Raw genomic sequence first — 13919 nt, forward strand, 5'->3', positions numbered from 1 at the left:
ACTTTTGAATAAAAATTTCCAAGTATAATATTTCTGGACATCTGTCTTAGAGAAAAGGTGAACACAAAGACCATGAAGCACAATTTTTGACACTTAACCTTAATATACTTTAATATACTTCCAAGTTCCAATCATAAAAAATAATGCTTGTCTTCTTTATTCTCAATTTTATTCTTTTGGGAGAATCCATTTATTTGTATTTTAGCAATAATAAAGATTTAATGGGCACTACTGTTACCCAATTTGGCCCAACATCAAAGTTTTGTAAAAACTAGCTTAACACAATATACAAACATAAAAATTCCTCTGCCATGTTTGTAATGCAAATATTGCTGCATTCAGTTGAAGTATTAAAAAAAAAAGAAGAAGAAAGAATTTGAGCAGAAACCAGACCATAAACTGAAGTGGAACTAACTAGTCTAATTGCCCCCCGCCGCCGTCCATTTCTGTCACCTGGAAATAAACAGCAAATATGAGCAAAATAAACCATATTTTAAAATTCTTCCAATTTGAATAATACAAGTTATCTGAAACCTTCTCAAGGAAATCTGTTGTGTTATATTAACATGATAGGCTTCAGAGTAACAGCCGTGTTAGTCTGTATTCTCAAAAAGAAAAGGAGTACTTGTAGCACCTTAGAGACTAACCAATTTATTTGAGCATAAGCTTTCGTGAGCTACAGCTCATTTCATCGGATGCATCCGATGAAGTGAGCTGTAGCTCACAAAAGCTTATGCTCAAATAAATTGGTTAGTCTCTAAGGTGCCACAAGTACTCCTTTTCTTATTAACATGATAGAATCCCCTCAAGCAAACAATGAAATGTCAAATCCCTTTCAGATATACTATATTATACACTACCGAGCACCAAACAAATCTAGGACACAGAGGAAGTGTTTACACATAATAGAAGTGTAGCCAGAAGTAATTTTGCTACACATTAATATAGCATATCATGCCCTCTAGTGGAAAAAAACAAAAAATGTTGTGTGCAAACCTAGCTACTATAATGTAAACTCTTAATTGAATCAAAGTTGTCCAGAGCTTCCAGCATCCCTTAAACTTTCCCTAGGCTTCCAATGTTTCTGAATCACCAGCACATTTTCATAATCTATAATATTTCTTTGCTGATTCCAGTTCTTAATAACTCCAGCATTGTTTTCTCTTGCCAAATAAGTTAAAGGGCTTGATTAAAAAAATTCTACAATCTTTGTCTATTCTACAACCCACACTTCCTTTTTCTTAATGCTTTTCTTCCTTCTTACCCCCAAGTTTTATCACAAATATCCTTGATTTAGTATCCTACTGTATTTTCTTGAAAGCAATTAACTGGAAAGTAGTTCAAAGTCACATTCTGGTACAACTTATGTGGAAACCATTTTGATGCTTTAAGAGACTTAGACTTTGCTACTGGCAGTGCACAGTTAAAAACAGTTTCATAATTTCAAAATTACCTTAACAAAATCTCTATCAGTTTTCTCCTTCCATTCGTCTCCAAATACAGTAGAAAATGATCCTAAAGCTTTAAGCATAAAAAAAACCATTAGTAAAAATGAGCTGAACATTTTCATTTGATTTTCTACCAATTGACAATGGAAATAAAGATTCAACAATACTATAGACCACTCAGAAGTTTTCTTTTTTCTTAGAGTAATTTTGCAGTAAGATGTAGTAAACCACTGTAATCGCTGTTGCAAAACACTCAACTGACTGCTGTTGCAGTAGTACAGTTTATTAAGGCACAAGAAAATATTTGAATGGTCTAAACTTTGTGTACCCTTGCCTTGTACCTTAAAGAGTCATGACATGCTTTTCTAGAATTTTTTTGACAAAAGTATGAAGTGGTTTCTTAGTTTTAAATCTCATGTCAGCAACTAGTTTTTGCTTGTACATGGTAAAGAGTAAAGATGTTCCCAGCTGTTTAGCATGCTACCTAGGCAAAACTTCTCTTGAAGCTTTCAAGAAGCCAACACAATGGCTAGACAACACTACCACTTACTAAAATATTAGTATTTTGTATGGAAGCTTTATGGTAATTCCTGGCTGCTTTGTGGGAACAAGCAAGTAATATTACATCAAACTTTCTGGCCTATCACTCCTTGAAAGCAGCAAAGAGTAGTTCACAGGATTTCCCTTGACAGGAAAATAACTGTTTTGCATCTTGGAAGTCTGCGATTAGTGTCAATATGAAGCTGTATAAAACAGTATTTGGTTCACAGTATATTTTTATTGTAAAAAATTGTTACAATTTTCAGCTGAAAATTATGAAGCAGCATTTGACATCTTATAGAATCCAAGACCAAGGCTTCTACAGCATTTGGCATGCAAGGCCTAATTAAATATTTTGAGGATACAAACAAGTTCTTTAAAACAATCCTACTGATAAGATGGGAAACAAGGTTTTGTATTCCCATCATGTTCTTAGGTTACATAACAGAACTTAAACTTGAAATGAAACACTAATGTTAAAAAACTGAGACAGTACTCCTGAAAGAGAAAGGCTGTCCTAACACATGCAAGATAAGAGTTATCTCAAACTTTTAAACTGGAATAAATCCTAAGAGGTTAACAAAATTGAAAAAATATAACTAGAAATGTTACATCACAAAAAAGAGAATTAACACAATTCACAAACTACGATGAAAACTATATATATGCTTAAATATTACTCTGATTAATAATAAACCTTGCACTATAGAGACACGAAATCTTCCAAAATCTCATAACTTTAGATAAAATTCACCAGCTATCACTTATTCACACTGGAAATTGTTGTCACAAAATTAAAATTAAAATATTTGTACAGAAATTTTAAATAGTTACAAACTTCTCATATTCAATCACTAAATCTAACAAATTCACCATTATTGTGCTGTGATAGTGCACAAATGCCACATTCAGGCTTTGAGCCCCATTTTTCAAGGTGCTGTAAAAACACACACAAAAACCAGTATCTTTGGACCAATGTGTTTACAATCTAAAATGACAAAAAGATATGCAGACTTAAAATGATTCTTCAGAAATACCAAAATATTCCATCTCTGATCTGTTAGTGAGTAACAGATTACAGGATGGACAGCAGAAGCAGATACCTTTGTCTCAGGTGATCTGCATTAAGAGAGTTAGAACCTGAACAGATTTGGTAATGGCCAGTTGCAACAACTCGAGAAAATAAGTATTCCCTCACTACTTGGGTAAGGAAATAGGACACATCTGTCTTTTGCATTGATCAGAATGCTGCTGGATGTATTAGACAGTAGGTGAAAGTAAAATGCTAGTGGAAGAACAGAATATGTCTATTACAAATTTGCCTCTCTCCAGTCCCAAAGATTATTCATTTGCTATTGGTAGCGATGGCCTAGAACTTTACCTCAAATACTTCTCAGCTGAGAAAGACCATAACAGAAAGAACAGCTAGTACAGGACACCTATGAAACAACCATATGTAAACACAGGTTTGACCTTTAAAAGTTAACAATGGAGGACTAGCCCTGAGTGTCCAAGAAGGTATGAAACAAAAGAACATTTAAACCTTGCTGAAGCACCTTTCTCATTTCTGTAAAAGCTACTTTGAAGAAGGAATTGTCCTGACTCTCAGCAGAGTGACCATTCAGATTCAGAATCTAAGGATGGGCCTCTGGGAAGGACTAATTAGGGGACTAAAATTAACTTTAGCAACTCTTTAAACATTCCTTCCACTTGGGAGTCCTTGTGACTGGCCCAGATGCAGACAATGTATTGGTCTGGTCAAATGTAAGGGACATCCTATTAAGAAAAAACACAATAAAAGGACAGGCACACAACCCAAAAAATCTGAAAGAGAAATTAGACCACCACTAATATATTATTGACATGAAAAACTTTGTACATACTACAAATGATTAAGGAAATAAAAAAGTTTATAATATTTTAAAAAATGAGTATATAATGTGTCTCACATATACTCTTCCCCACAATTGAAGGAAAACAAGTAAAAAGATAGTAATTTTGATGCACTATTTTGCAAGAATATGTACATGCATGCATGCATGCGTACGCGTGCACACACACACACACACACACACACACACACAGTATCTATTATTAGGGGGATCCCAAAATATTATTTTGCTAAAGAATGCTCATTTGATGATTTATGTAGATAAAATTAACTTTGGAAAACATTACTATCTCTTGTTAGAGAAGCTTTGTACAGAACAAAAATTAAAATAGTGAATGATTCCTTTTTTCTGTAAACTAGGAGTTACATTTTATCCTATTGTCATTCAGTGAGATTACAGGATGGTTTGATCATATATTTGCTTACAAAAGGACATAAAGCAAAGAACAAGAAGGCCTAGCAGCCAACACACTGGTCAATCTATCCAGGAGAAATAATTCAGTATTGAAATAGTTTTGTGAAATACAACTTCTTAAAATACTAAAAATGCAAGCAGGCCAATTAAATATTTCTTAAATCCAGATTGAGATCATTTTAATGATACTGAGGTCCGATTTCTAAATGATTTCACTGTCATTAGGAACTAAAATAAATCTTTTTGTATCAGAATACAAACTCAGTGTGTCATTTCTGAGATGCTTCTATTTTTAATATGTAATTTACATTAAAATGCACATCTTTTACAAATCTGCAAAGTCCTATGTATTCATCAGGAAAACAAACAACACACAAGTCCAGACATCATAGGCTAAATGAAAATCTAATGCTAAAAATGTACCACTTAACTCAAGTAATTTTAAAATACCACTGAAAACCCAATTCTTAAGTTTCACTAAATTAAACTGTTTAATGATAAAGTCTCTAAAACATATATATGTTCACTGAATAAAAAGGTAATTTTCATATTCAAAGCCTGATGTGAAGCACAAATTATGAAATAATTAAAAAAGAAAAAACTAAGTATCAAGTTAATTTCTCTTCAGTAAATTATTTAAAATTTACTATAAATGAAGAATGATGATTATTCAAAACTGAAAGAAGCTACAAAAATATATTTGCATCTTTTCTGCTCAGGTATTAAAAATGTTATATACAGTAAAAATAGAATTCAACTTAAAACTTACTGTCATCAAACACCCCAGCATTAGCGAGCAATAGAGTGATGATTTTAGGGTCCTTTTCAAGCTGCATGACATGCTTGCTTTCATTTGACAGAAGAGTGCACACATTAATAGCAAAGTCCACTTCATTTGGGAGTCCAGATAACAGTGAAAGCACCAATTTATTATAGTCATTCGGTGAATTAAAGTCCATAGACAGCCCATAGCTTTGACGAAGATAATCTAACCAAGACAAAAAAAAAGAAAAGAAAAAGTGAGAACAATGTTTCTGAAGCCACAAAATGAATATTCTGGCTGACACAGTAAGTAAAATAATAATAATTCTCTTAATTTAAATAATTCATGGCATTAAATCAACTTTTCCAACATTTCATTTGTTTTTTCCATCTTCTTTTGGTCCAGAACATTGACTCCATTCCCATCGGTTGTGGATCTTGCCAGTTACTTATTCATTTCAGAATGAAACATTGCAATCTATGCTCTACTAGAGGAGAACCTTGAAAACCACTCAAACTTCAGCTAGGACAGAATGCAGTCCAATTATTTAGAGATACAACATTATTTATTTGTATTATCATAACACCTAAGACCCCAGGGCCTAACTGTACGAGGTGCTGGTGTACAATACAGAACAAAAAAAAAGACAGTCCTGGCCCCAAAGAGCTTACAATCTAAGTGGACTGTATTGGCATCAAATTTGTGCCTGTGTTCCAGTCAAGATTTGCATTTTGATCTGAAGAGCCCCATATGGTATGGATTCTCTGGCTACATTATGGACCACCTGGCTCCTCAAGTTGTAAGCCAGAAACTGAGATCAGAAGAACCCAGATTTAAACATCTGTGAGTTGCAGGGAGACCACTATTGGTGAAAACTCTGAAATTTGCTCCTTTACTTGGCCCAATAGATCCTGAGTTTGTTGATTTTCAAAGAATATCACTTCAAGGCCTATCTGTTTACCCAAACTCTGGAGGCACTGGGGTTATTTATGGATTTGGAGGTTTTCTTGTTTTTTGTTTTGTTTTTTGGGTAACAGGAGAAAATATTTTATGTTAGATAATGATTTGACTGACATAAAGTGTTGATGTTTTTAATAACACTGTAAATGCATTTAAGGACTGTCCCAGTTAAAACATGGAAAATTAAAATAAATATCACAACAATCTTTCTCAAAAATGTAATTTACCTGACACACTGTGTTGCTGGTAATTGTAGGAAGATGGAATTGCACCTATAGGAAGTTGTGGCTTTGGATTGCCTGGTTGTACCTCATCATCATCCTCCCCAAAATGATGTACTTTCTCGTACTTTTCTAGATAGCTGAAATTAAGAAAGCAAAGATTTTTAATATTTACCAACTAACTCCCCTGTCCTCTAAGAGTTGAACTGCTGAAGGAAACAGCAGCAACTGTAGAAAAAGAGGTTTAGTGAAAGCAACAGTTAAACTGTGGTATATAATACAAAACCATGAATCAGACTGACAAAAGGTGATACAGCCAGATAAGTGGAATCATGATTTAGATAAGAAATTTGTTTATATTTGCCAATAATACTCATTGGCTAAAAGTTATAGTGTAACTAGCCACCTTGTAACTAAGCCCATTTTGTTTTTCTGTGGATCAGTTTTTGCTTTTGTTACCCGACGTATTTTTGTATGTGCTTTTATTACCTGCAGGTAGAAGTAATTACAAATTACTACAAGAAATGTCATCAGAAATATTTTGCATAGTTTACCATTAGAAGCATAATATGGAGAAGAGTAGGCAACATAGACATAATCAACAGGCTACATGCATCCAATGAAGTGAGCTGTAGCTCACGAAAGCTTATGCTCAAATAAATTTGTTAGTCTCTAAGGTGCCACAAGTCCTCCGTTTCTTTTTGAAGTTAAAAGTAGTGGTTCCTAAAGAAAATACTAAATACAACATGTGGACGCTGAAAATGCTAAGACTCAGTAGCAACCTAAATGACACTATCGGAACTCCGTTAGAATCTCTCATGCAGTAACGCAGACAGAATGTGATAATTTATGAGGTGACAGGCTATGTCAAAAGGGATAGGAAAACAGAAACCATATACACTAATGGCTGGATACATCAAACTGGTGGTAACAAGGCACACTGTTAATGTGTACCTTATGATGTACAATAATAACTCCTTGCTTAACATTGTAGTTATGTTCTTGAAAAATGCGACTTCAAGCGAAACTATGTTAAGCGAATCTAATTTCCCCATAAGAATTAATGTAAATAGGGGAAGGTGTTAGGTTCCAGGGAAATTTTTTTCTCCAGACAAAAGACATTAAAAAAGCATTTTCATAAAGAGACAGTAGGATTTGTGTGTTTGATGGGAAGAGGCAGTAGGGAGGGGGATTTGGAGCTTTGGGGAAGGAGTGGAGTGGGGGGTGGGCCTGGAGCAGAGCCAGGGGTTGAACACCCCCCAAGCATTTTGGAAAGAACAGCAAGAGGAGCAGCCAGACTATCCACCCTCTTTCTCCCTCTGACTCCAAAACCTCAACCAAGCTTCACAATCATTGCTGAGTACAGTATTAAATTGTTTGTTTAAAATTTGCGGGTACCTAAAAATTTTAGAATGGAGGTGTGGACCCCTTTGGAAATTCAACCTGTCATTTGCAAACCCCTGCCACAGAAGTCTTAGACTGAAAACTGACTGAACAGAATCAGCTATAAATGTTGCAATGCTCGGCACAGCATTTGACACAGCGAGAGTAAGGGCGCTAAACCTTGGGCTTCTACAGTAATGACAACACTTCTGAGTTTTGACCTGCAGGTGGGGGTATGTAAATACTTTTGATTGATGAGAAAAACTGAATGCCTTTTCTGGGATCTGAAACTTTATTTTCATAGTCACTTTTCATGGACCCCTGAGACAGTCTGCGGACCAGATGAAAACCACTGGCCTAATTTTAAGCGTGAGACTATTTTCATTGACTTTAATGGGACTACTCCCATGCTTAGAATTAGAACGATGCTTAAATTCCTTGCCAAACCAGAGCCTAAAAGTCGTAAACATATCTTTAAATTTCAACCAAATATAATTTTGATAATAAAAAGCTTTATTAAAGGTTGAAATTAATCTCATAAGAGGAAGAAAATTAAGAGTTAAAAAGGGCTGTGAGTAGGTGTTGCATAAAACAATTATGATTAATCAGATGTACAGTACTTTGAACACATAAAGCACTATGTAAATGATAAGTATTATTAGATGACCCACTGCTGGGAAACCATCTTTATTACATAGGCTCCATATGGCAAGTTAAGGACCTAGCAGAAATCTTAACTATAACACTTTGCTTTTGCTGATTAGAATAAATTTATATTTAAATACAGTTGCTTCTATATTTCTTCAAAATAAAGATCCTCACTGATGCTATTTACCTTTTCATTTAATGTCTTAAAAAGAGCAGACCCCCAAAATTAGGAGTAACTGAATTTTCTTTCCACTTTACGTCAAATGTTAACATTTCCCTTCCCACAATCTTTAGGACTTAAATGTTCAGTTCTTCCCTTTCAGCTCATTTTCCTTCCGCTTCTGACTTCTTTTCCTCCCCTTGAGCCTTTTAATCAAAATATCAACCAAATACTATTTATAGCTTACATATGTCAAGAGGTGCTTTTTAGCATGTGCATTTTCAACAACATGGCTCTGAGCAAAATGAAAAAATGACTGCAGCTCCTTTTTAAATAACTTCACTCTTTGCTGGAGTGATGGGACATTTAAAAAGACTAATACTTTAGAAAAATCCACACAATTACATACTTTTTCAGTATTTCTTTTGGTGAAATACAATAAAAGGAAAGGAGATGCAACACAATAGAAGCTTTACTTTTCTTTATGATCAGCCACCATCAAAGTTCATTACTCTAATCACTTCCATTCCCTAGCAATGAGTTGTTATGCATTCTATACTGAATGTTGCATCGCTGGATGCATCAGGCAGGAAGAACACAAAGATTAGAAGCGATTTTTTTGTTTTCCAAGGCCTTGTTCAATTTACAACTTTTAAACAATTTTCTGGTAATCTTTTTTAAATGGTTAATGCATTTTTTAAAGAGAATGTAACAACCAAGTCAAAGAACCATGTGCAAACCCTGCACAAGAGGTAGCCTTGAACAACACATGGGATCAAATGGTCTAAAAGTAGTGGGGAGAGATGTACTGAATAACTATGCAAATTGGTTTTCCAGTAATACAAAAATTAACAGCATGGCATCAATAAATGAATGCAAAGTGGTTACTTCTAAATAAACAGTGAGATTTGGTACGTTCATTGCCGAGTGTACATGGCTAAAAAAGAGCACAAAGCTGTACTTGAATGGTTGACTTTAGACTGGCAGACAGGAAACAGTGTGACGAATCATGGGATACTTGTCCCATAATTCCACACATTCCAAAATATATCTGAACTGGTTTTCCCGAGGAACTATTTAAATTCTCTAACATGGCTTTAAAACAAGGCTTGAGATGAATTAGATCAAGCATTAACTTCCAAATGTGAAAGCTAGGAATTCATGCTTTCATATGATCTGAAAAAAACCCTCATCTTTCCAGTCATATAAAGCATTCATTTCTAGCTCTGGGGTTTTGCAAGATATGTAAACTAAGATCATGTTCTGACTACCATCTTCTTTGAATCCAGAAATGATTTAGTGACCTCTAGCTGAAGAACCATTGGAGTTAGACACCAGTGCTTTATTTCATATCCCAGTGTAAATTCCCAGGTTTCTGAGTTAGACATTAGTATTTTATATTCAGATTAGGGCTGTCAAGATTAAAAAAAAATAATTATGATTAATCGCACTGTTAAACAATAATAGAATACAATTTATTTAAATATTTTTGGATGTTTACTACATTTTCAAATATATTAATTTCAATTACAACACAGAATACAAAAAGTGTACAGTGCTCACTTTATATTACAAATATTTGCACTGTAAAAAACAAAAAAATTGTATTTTTCAATTCATCTCAACAAGTATTATAGTGCAATCTCTTTATCATGAAAGTTGAACTTACAAATGTAGAATTATGTAAAAAAAACCCAGCATTTAAAAATAAAACAAATGTAAAACTTTAGAGCCTACAAATCCACTCAGTCCTACCTCTTGGTCAGCCAGTCACTCAGACAAACAAGGTTGGTTTCAATTTGCAGAAGACAATGCTGCCTGCTTCTTGTTTCCAAAGTCACCTGAAAGTGAGAACAGGCATTCGCATGGCACTGTTGTGGCCAGCGTTGCAAGACATTTACGTGACAGAGGCGTTAAAGATTCATATGTCCCTTCATGCTTCAACCACCCTTCCAGAGGACATGAGTCCATGATGATGATGTGTTCTCCTTGATAACAATCCAAAGCAGTGCGGACCGATGCATGTTCATTTTCATCCTCTGAGTATGATGTCACCAGCAGAAGGTTGATTTTCTTTTTTGGTGTTCGGGTTCCGCAGTTTCCGCATCAAAGTGTTGCTCTTTTCAGATTTCTGAACACATGCTCCACACCTTGTCCCTCTCAAATTTTGCAAGGCACTTCAGATTCTTAAATCTTGAGTCGAGTGCTGTAGCTATCTTTAGAAATCTCACATCGGTACCCTCTTTGCGTTTTGTCAAATCTGCAGTGAAAGTGTTCTTAAAATGAACAACATGTGCCGAGTCATCATCCGAGACTACTATAACATGAAATATATGGAAGAAGGCGGGTTCAACAAAGCCGGAAACAGACAATTCTCCCCCAAGGAATTCAGTCACAAATTTAATTAATGCATTTTTTTTTAAATGAGCGTCGTCAGCATGGAAGCATGTCCTCTAGAATGGTGGCTGAAGCATGAAGGGGTATAGGAATGTTTAGCATATCTGGCATGTTAATACCTTGAAATGCTGGCTACAAAAGTGCCATGCAAACACCTGTTCTCACTTTCTGATGACATAAATAAGAAGTGGGCAGCATTATTTACCATAAATGTAAACAAACTTGTTTGTCTTAGTGATTGGCCGAACAAGAAGTAGGACTGAGTGGACTTGTAGGCAATAAAGTTTTGCATTTTTTTGTTTTTGAATGCAGTTATTGCAGTTATATAACAAAAAAAAGTCTACATTTGTAAATTGCACTTTCACAATAAAGTATTTCACTACAGTACTTATATGAGGTGAATTGAACAATACTATTTCTTTTGTTTATCATTTTTACAGTGCAAATATTTGTAATAAAAATAATAATATAAAGTAAGTAGTGTATACTTCGTATTCTGTGTTGTAATTGAAATCAATATATTTGAAAATGTAGAAAAACATCCAAAAATATTTCATAAGTTTCAGTTGGTATGCTACTGTTTAACAGTGCGATTAAAACCAAGATTAATCACGATTAATTTTGCTGAGCTAATCGTGTGAGTTAACTGTGATTAATCGACAGCCCTAATTTAGATACATTACTATTGGCTGCTAAAAATCACAACGGGAAAAACTGTTGTATAGGTGCCTAGATAGTGAATCAGCCTACATTTTTTTTTTTAGAGACATTAAAGTATTTCCAGCCTCGGGTTCTGGAGAAGTTAATAAGCAAATGTCAGTCCCTGGCAACTATTCTAATATTTTTTTCAATTAAAAAATATTGTTGGGCTCTAACTTTAAAAACCCAAAAGACAAAGAAAATCCAGTGCTATGGAAATTAGATTTTTTACTCAGCTTCATCAAACTCAACTCATCCACTTGCCTCCGAGAGCAAATTAAAAAAAACAAACAAAATAACCAAAAAGCAAAACAAACAAACAAAAAATAAAATAAAACCAGGTCAGTAAATTTGTATTAGTTTTTTCATCATTGTCACAATAAGGGAGAAAGTGTATATTAAAACCTGGCCTGTTAAAGACTGCTTTCACTCCCAATATTGATAGCAAAGGAGACACAAAATCAAGCCCTGATCCTGAAAACTCTTATGCACATGCTGAATTTTACTTCTATAAGGCCTCACACAAAGTGCACTGAAGTCAAGGAAATTTACCCCACTGATTTAGCATCAGGCTCATGAGTAGTCCCAATGGGACTAATCCAGTAATAAAATTAAGCCTGTGTTTTCAGGATCGGGGGACCAGACTTAACCTTACATTTCCTGATTTTTTGCTGGTTTGCCTCAAAAGCGTTTGCAACCTGATTTTTAGTTTTAGAATGTTATGTTACTAAAATAGATTATTGTTTTTATCAAAATGATGAGGAAATTAGCTTTATGAAAGTGACTAATATTTTTGCCTATTTAAACTACATATTTCAATAACATAAAGCAACTTTTTATTTTATCAGAAAGTGTAAATAAAACTTGTGTTAAGAAATTTGAAAAACAGTTAACAGGAAGAAGTCCAGATAGTATATGAGCCAGTTGCATACGGAATTTACCAAGAATGGTGGCCATGAATTGGTATGTACCGTTCTCAAGCTGTGGTCTGTGGTGCTGTGTGAAACTGTTTCTCTCACAATACCATATACAACTGTATCTCTCTAGGTTTTTTGTACTACACCCACCAGCATTTTATCTGAGTAAAAAGTGTCAGTCTTCAGTCGTCTTGCTATTTGTAGGCCTACTCCAACACTTCAAGCTTTCCTTTAGATTTTTTTTTGACCAACTAAATCAGGACACAAAAAGTTGATTACATGCCTACTAACCGAGAGCTTATACAACAGATGAGGAAGTCCCAACTACAGATGTCTAGGCCAACACTAGTGAAAATCCCAGCTTCCTTCCTCTTATCTTTACTTTCAGCTACCAAGAAAAAGACTTAAAATTCTTATCAGAGTGCTGCACCCGAGTCCTTCCTGAAACTCTTTTTCTTACCAGCCTGTATCTAGCATACGTCTGAAAATATTAAGTAGCACCCTCCCCTTCACCTCTGATGGAAGAGGGGAAGCGCTCACACTCTCTCTTCCCACCTTCCACTGCTCCCTACTTATTGTCCCGTCCCAGCAGCTACCTGATTATCTGGAGGGAAGGGGGAAATTTCTCAGTGAGGTATGGATTTCACATTATTCAGTCTTCTGGCTGCTGTGCATGTGTTGATGGAAGTGGAAATCACTGTATGCCTTTCCTAGCTTCTGAGCCTCATTTTTGAGCCTACTCCCATGTATATGGCTCCAAGTTACTCCCTCGTGAGTAGCCCCAAGTCCTGCCCCTGCTGCTGCTCATAATTCTTCTTAGTAGCAACCAAGTGAAAATGAAGTTTACTAACATGTAACTGAAGTTCTTTGTCATAAGTCTCTGTATATTTCCACTTGTAGCATATGCACCTTGATCCCACAACATGCAGAGACCACTTGAAGTGGGATGATTCTTGTCAGTTTCAATGTTGCCCGCATGATTTTGAACAGGAACACTGAAGCTGACAAGACTTGTTAGTTTTTCTCTGCAATTACTTAATAATGCAATGAACAGCAGGAGAAGCACGAGAGCAGTCTGTCTGCAGACTCAGGAAGATTGCACTGTCAATTCACATTTAGTTCATACTTAAGTTATTTTATCAACCCAGAAAGGCTAGAAACATTCCTAACCCATCATTCTTCACATTCCTTTTCTATGAAAAATTAAATGAGATATACCTAGGTGGAATGGGCTAGTGGAAATACAGTGCAAGCTTATTGACATTATTTATCCAAACCCTGTCAATAATGTCAATAAGCTTAATGAAAGCTTAAATTCTGTAAAAATGTATGGCTTAGCCCACTTCCTCCAATCTCGCCATGGTCAAAGAAAGTTTCTTGCTATTGGCAATTAGTTTTCAAAATCTCAACGCAACTGAAATTTTTTGCATTCCACACGTCTGCTTCATGGCTTTGTTGGATGTTTCTGTGGTGAAAA

The 13919-nt window shown here is 35.1% G+C and overlaps 1 protein-coding gene across 2 annotated transcripts in view; it reads right to left on the reverse strand.

The window, feature by feature from the left end:
• Positions 1–13919, reverse strand: part of ARID2 (AT-rich interaction domain 2) — a 166583-nt gene that overhangs the window by 83283 nt on the left and 69381 nt on the right. For both annotated transcript variants that reach the window (XM_084649826.1, XM_084649825.1), the window contains exons 4-6: positions 6245–6378; positions 5064–5282; positions 1454–1521 (exon numbers count right to left, since the gene is read on the reverse strand). In XM_084649826.1, coding sequence (XP_084505952.1) covers positions 1454–1521; positions 5064–5282; positions 6245–6378 — 421 coding nt within the window. The remainder of the gene's footprint in view (positions 1–1453; positions 1522–5063; positions 5283–6244; positions 6379–13919) is intronic.

Source organism: Lepidochelys olivacea, assembly GCF_965140295.1.
Source record: "Lepidochelys olivacea isolate rLepOli2 genome assembly, chromosome: 1".
NCBI classification, from domain to species: domain Eukaryota; kingdom Metazoa; phylum Chordata; order Testudines; family Cheloniidae; genus Lepidochelys; species Lepidochelys olivacea.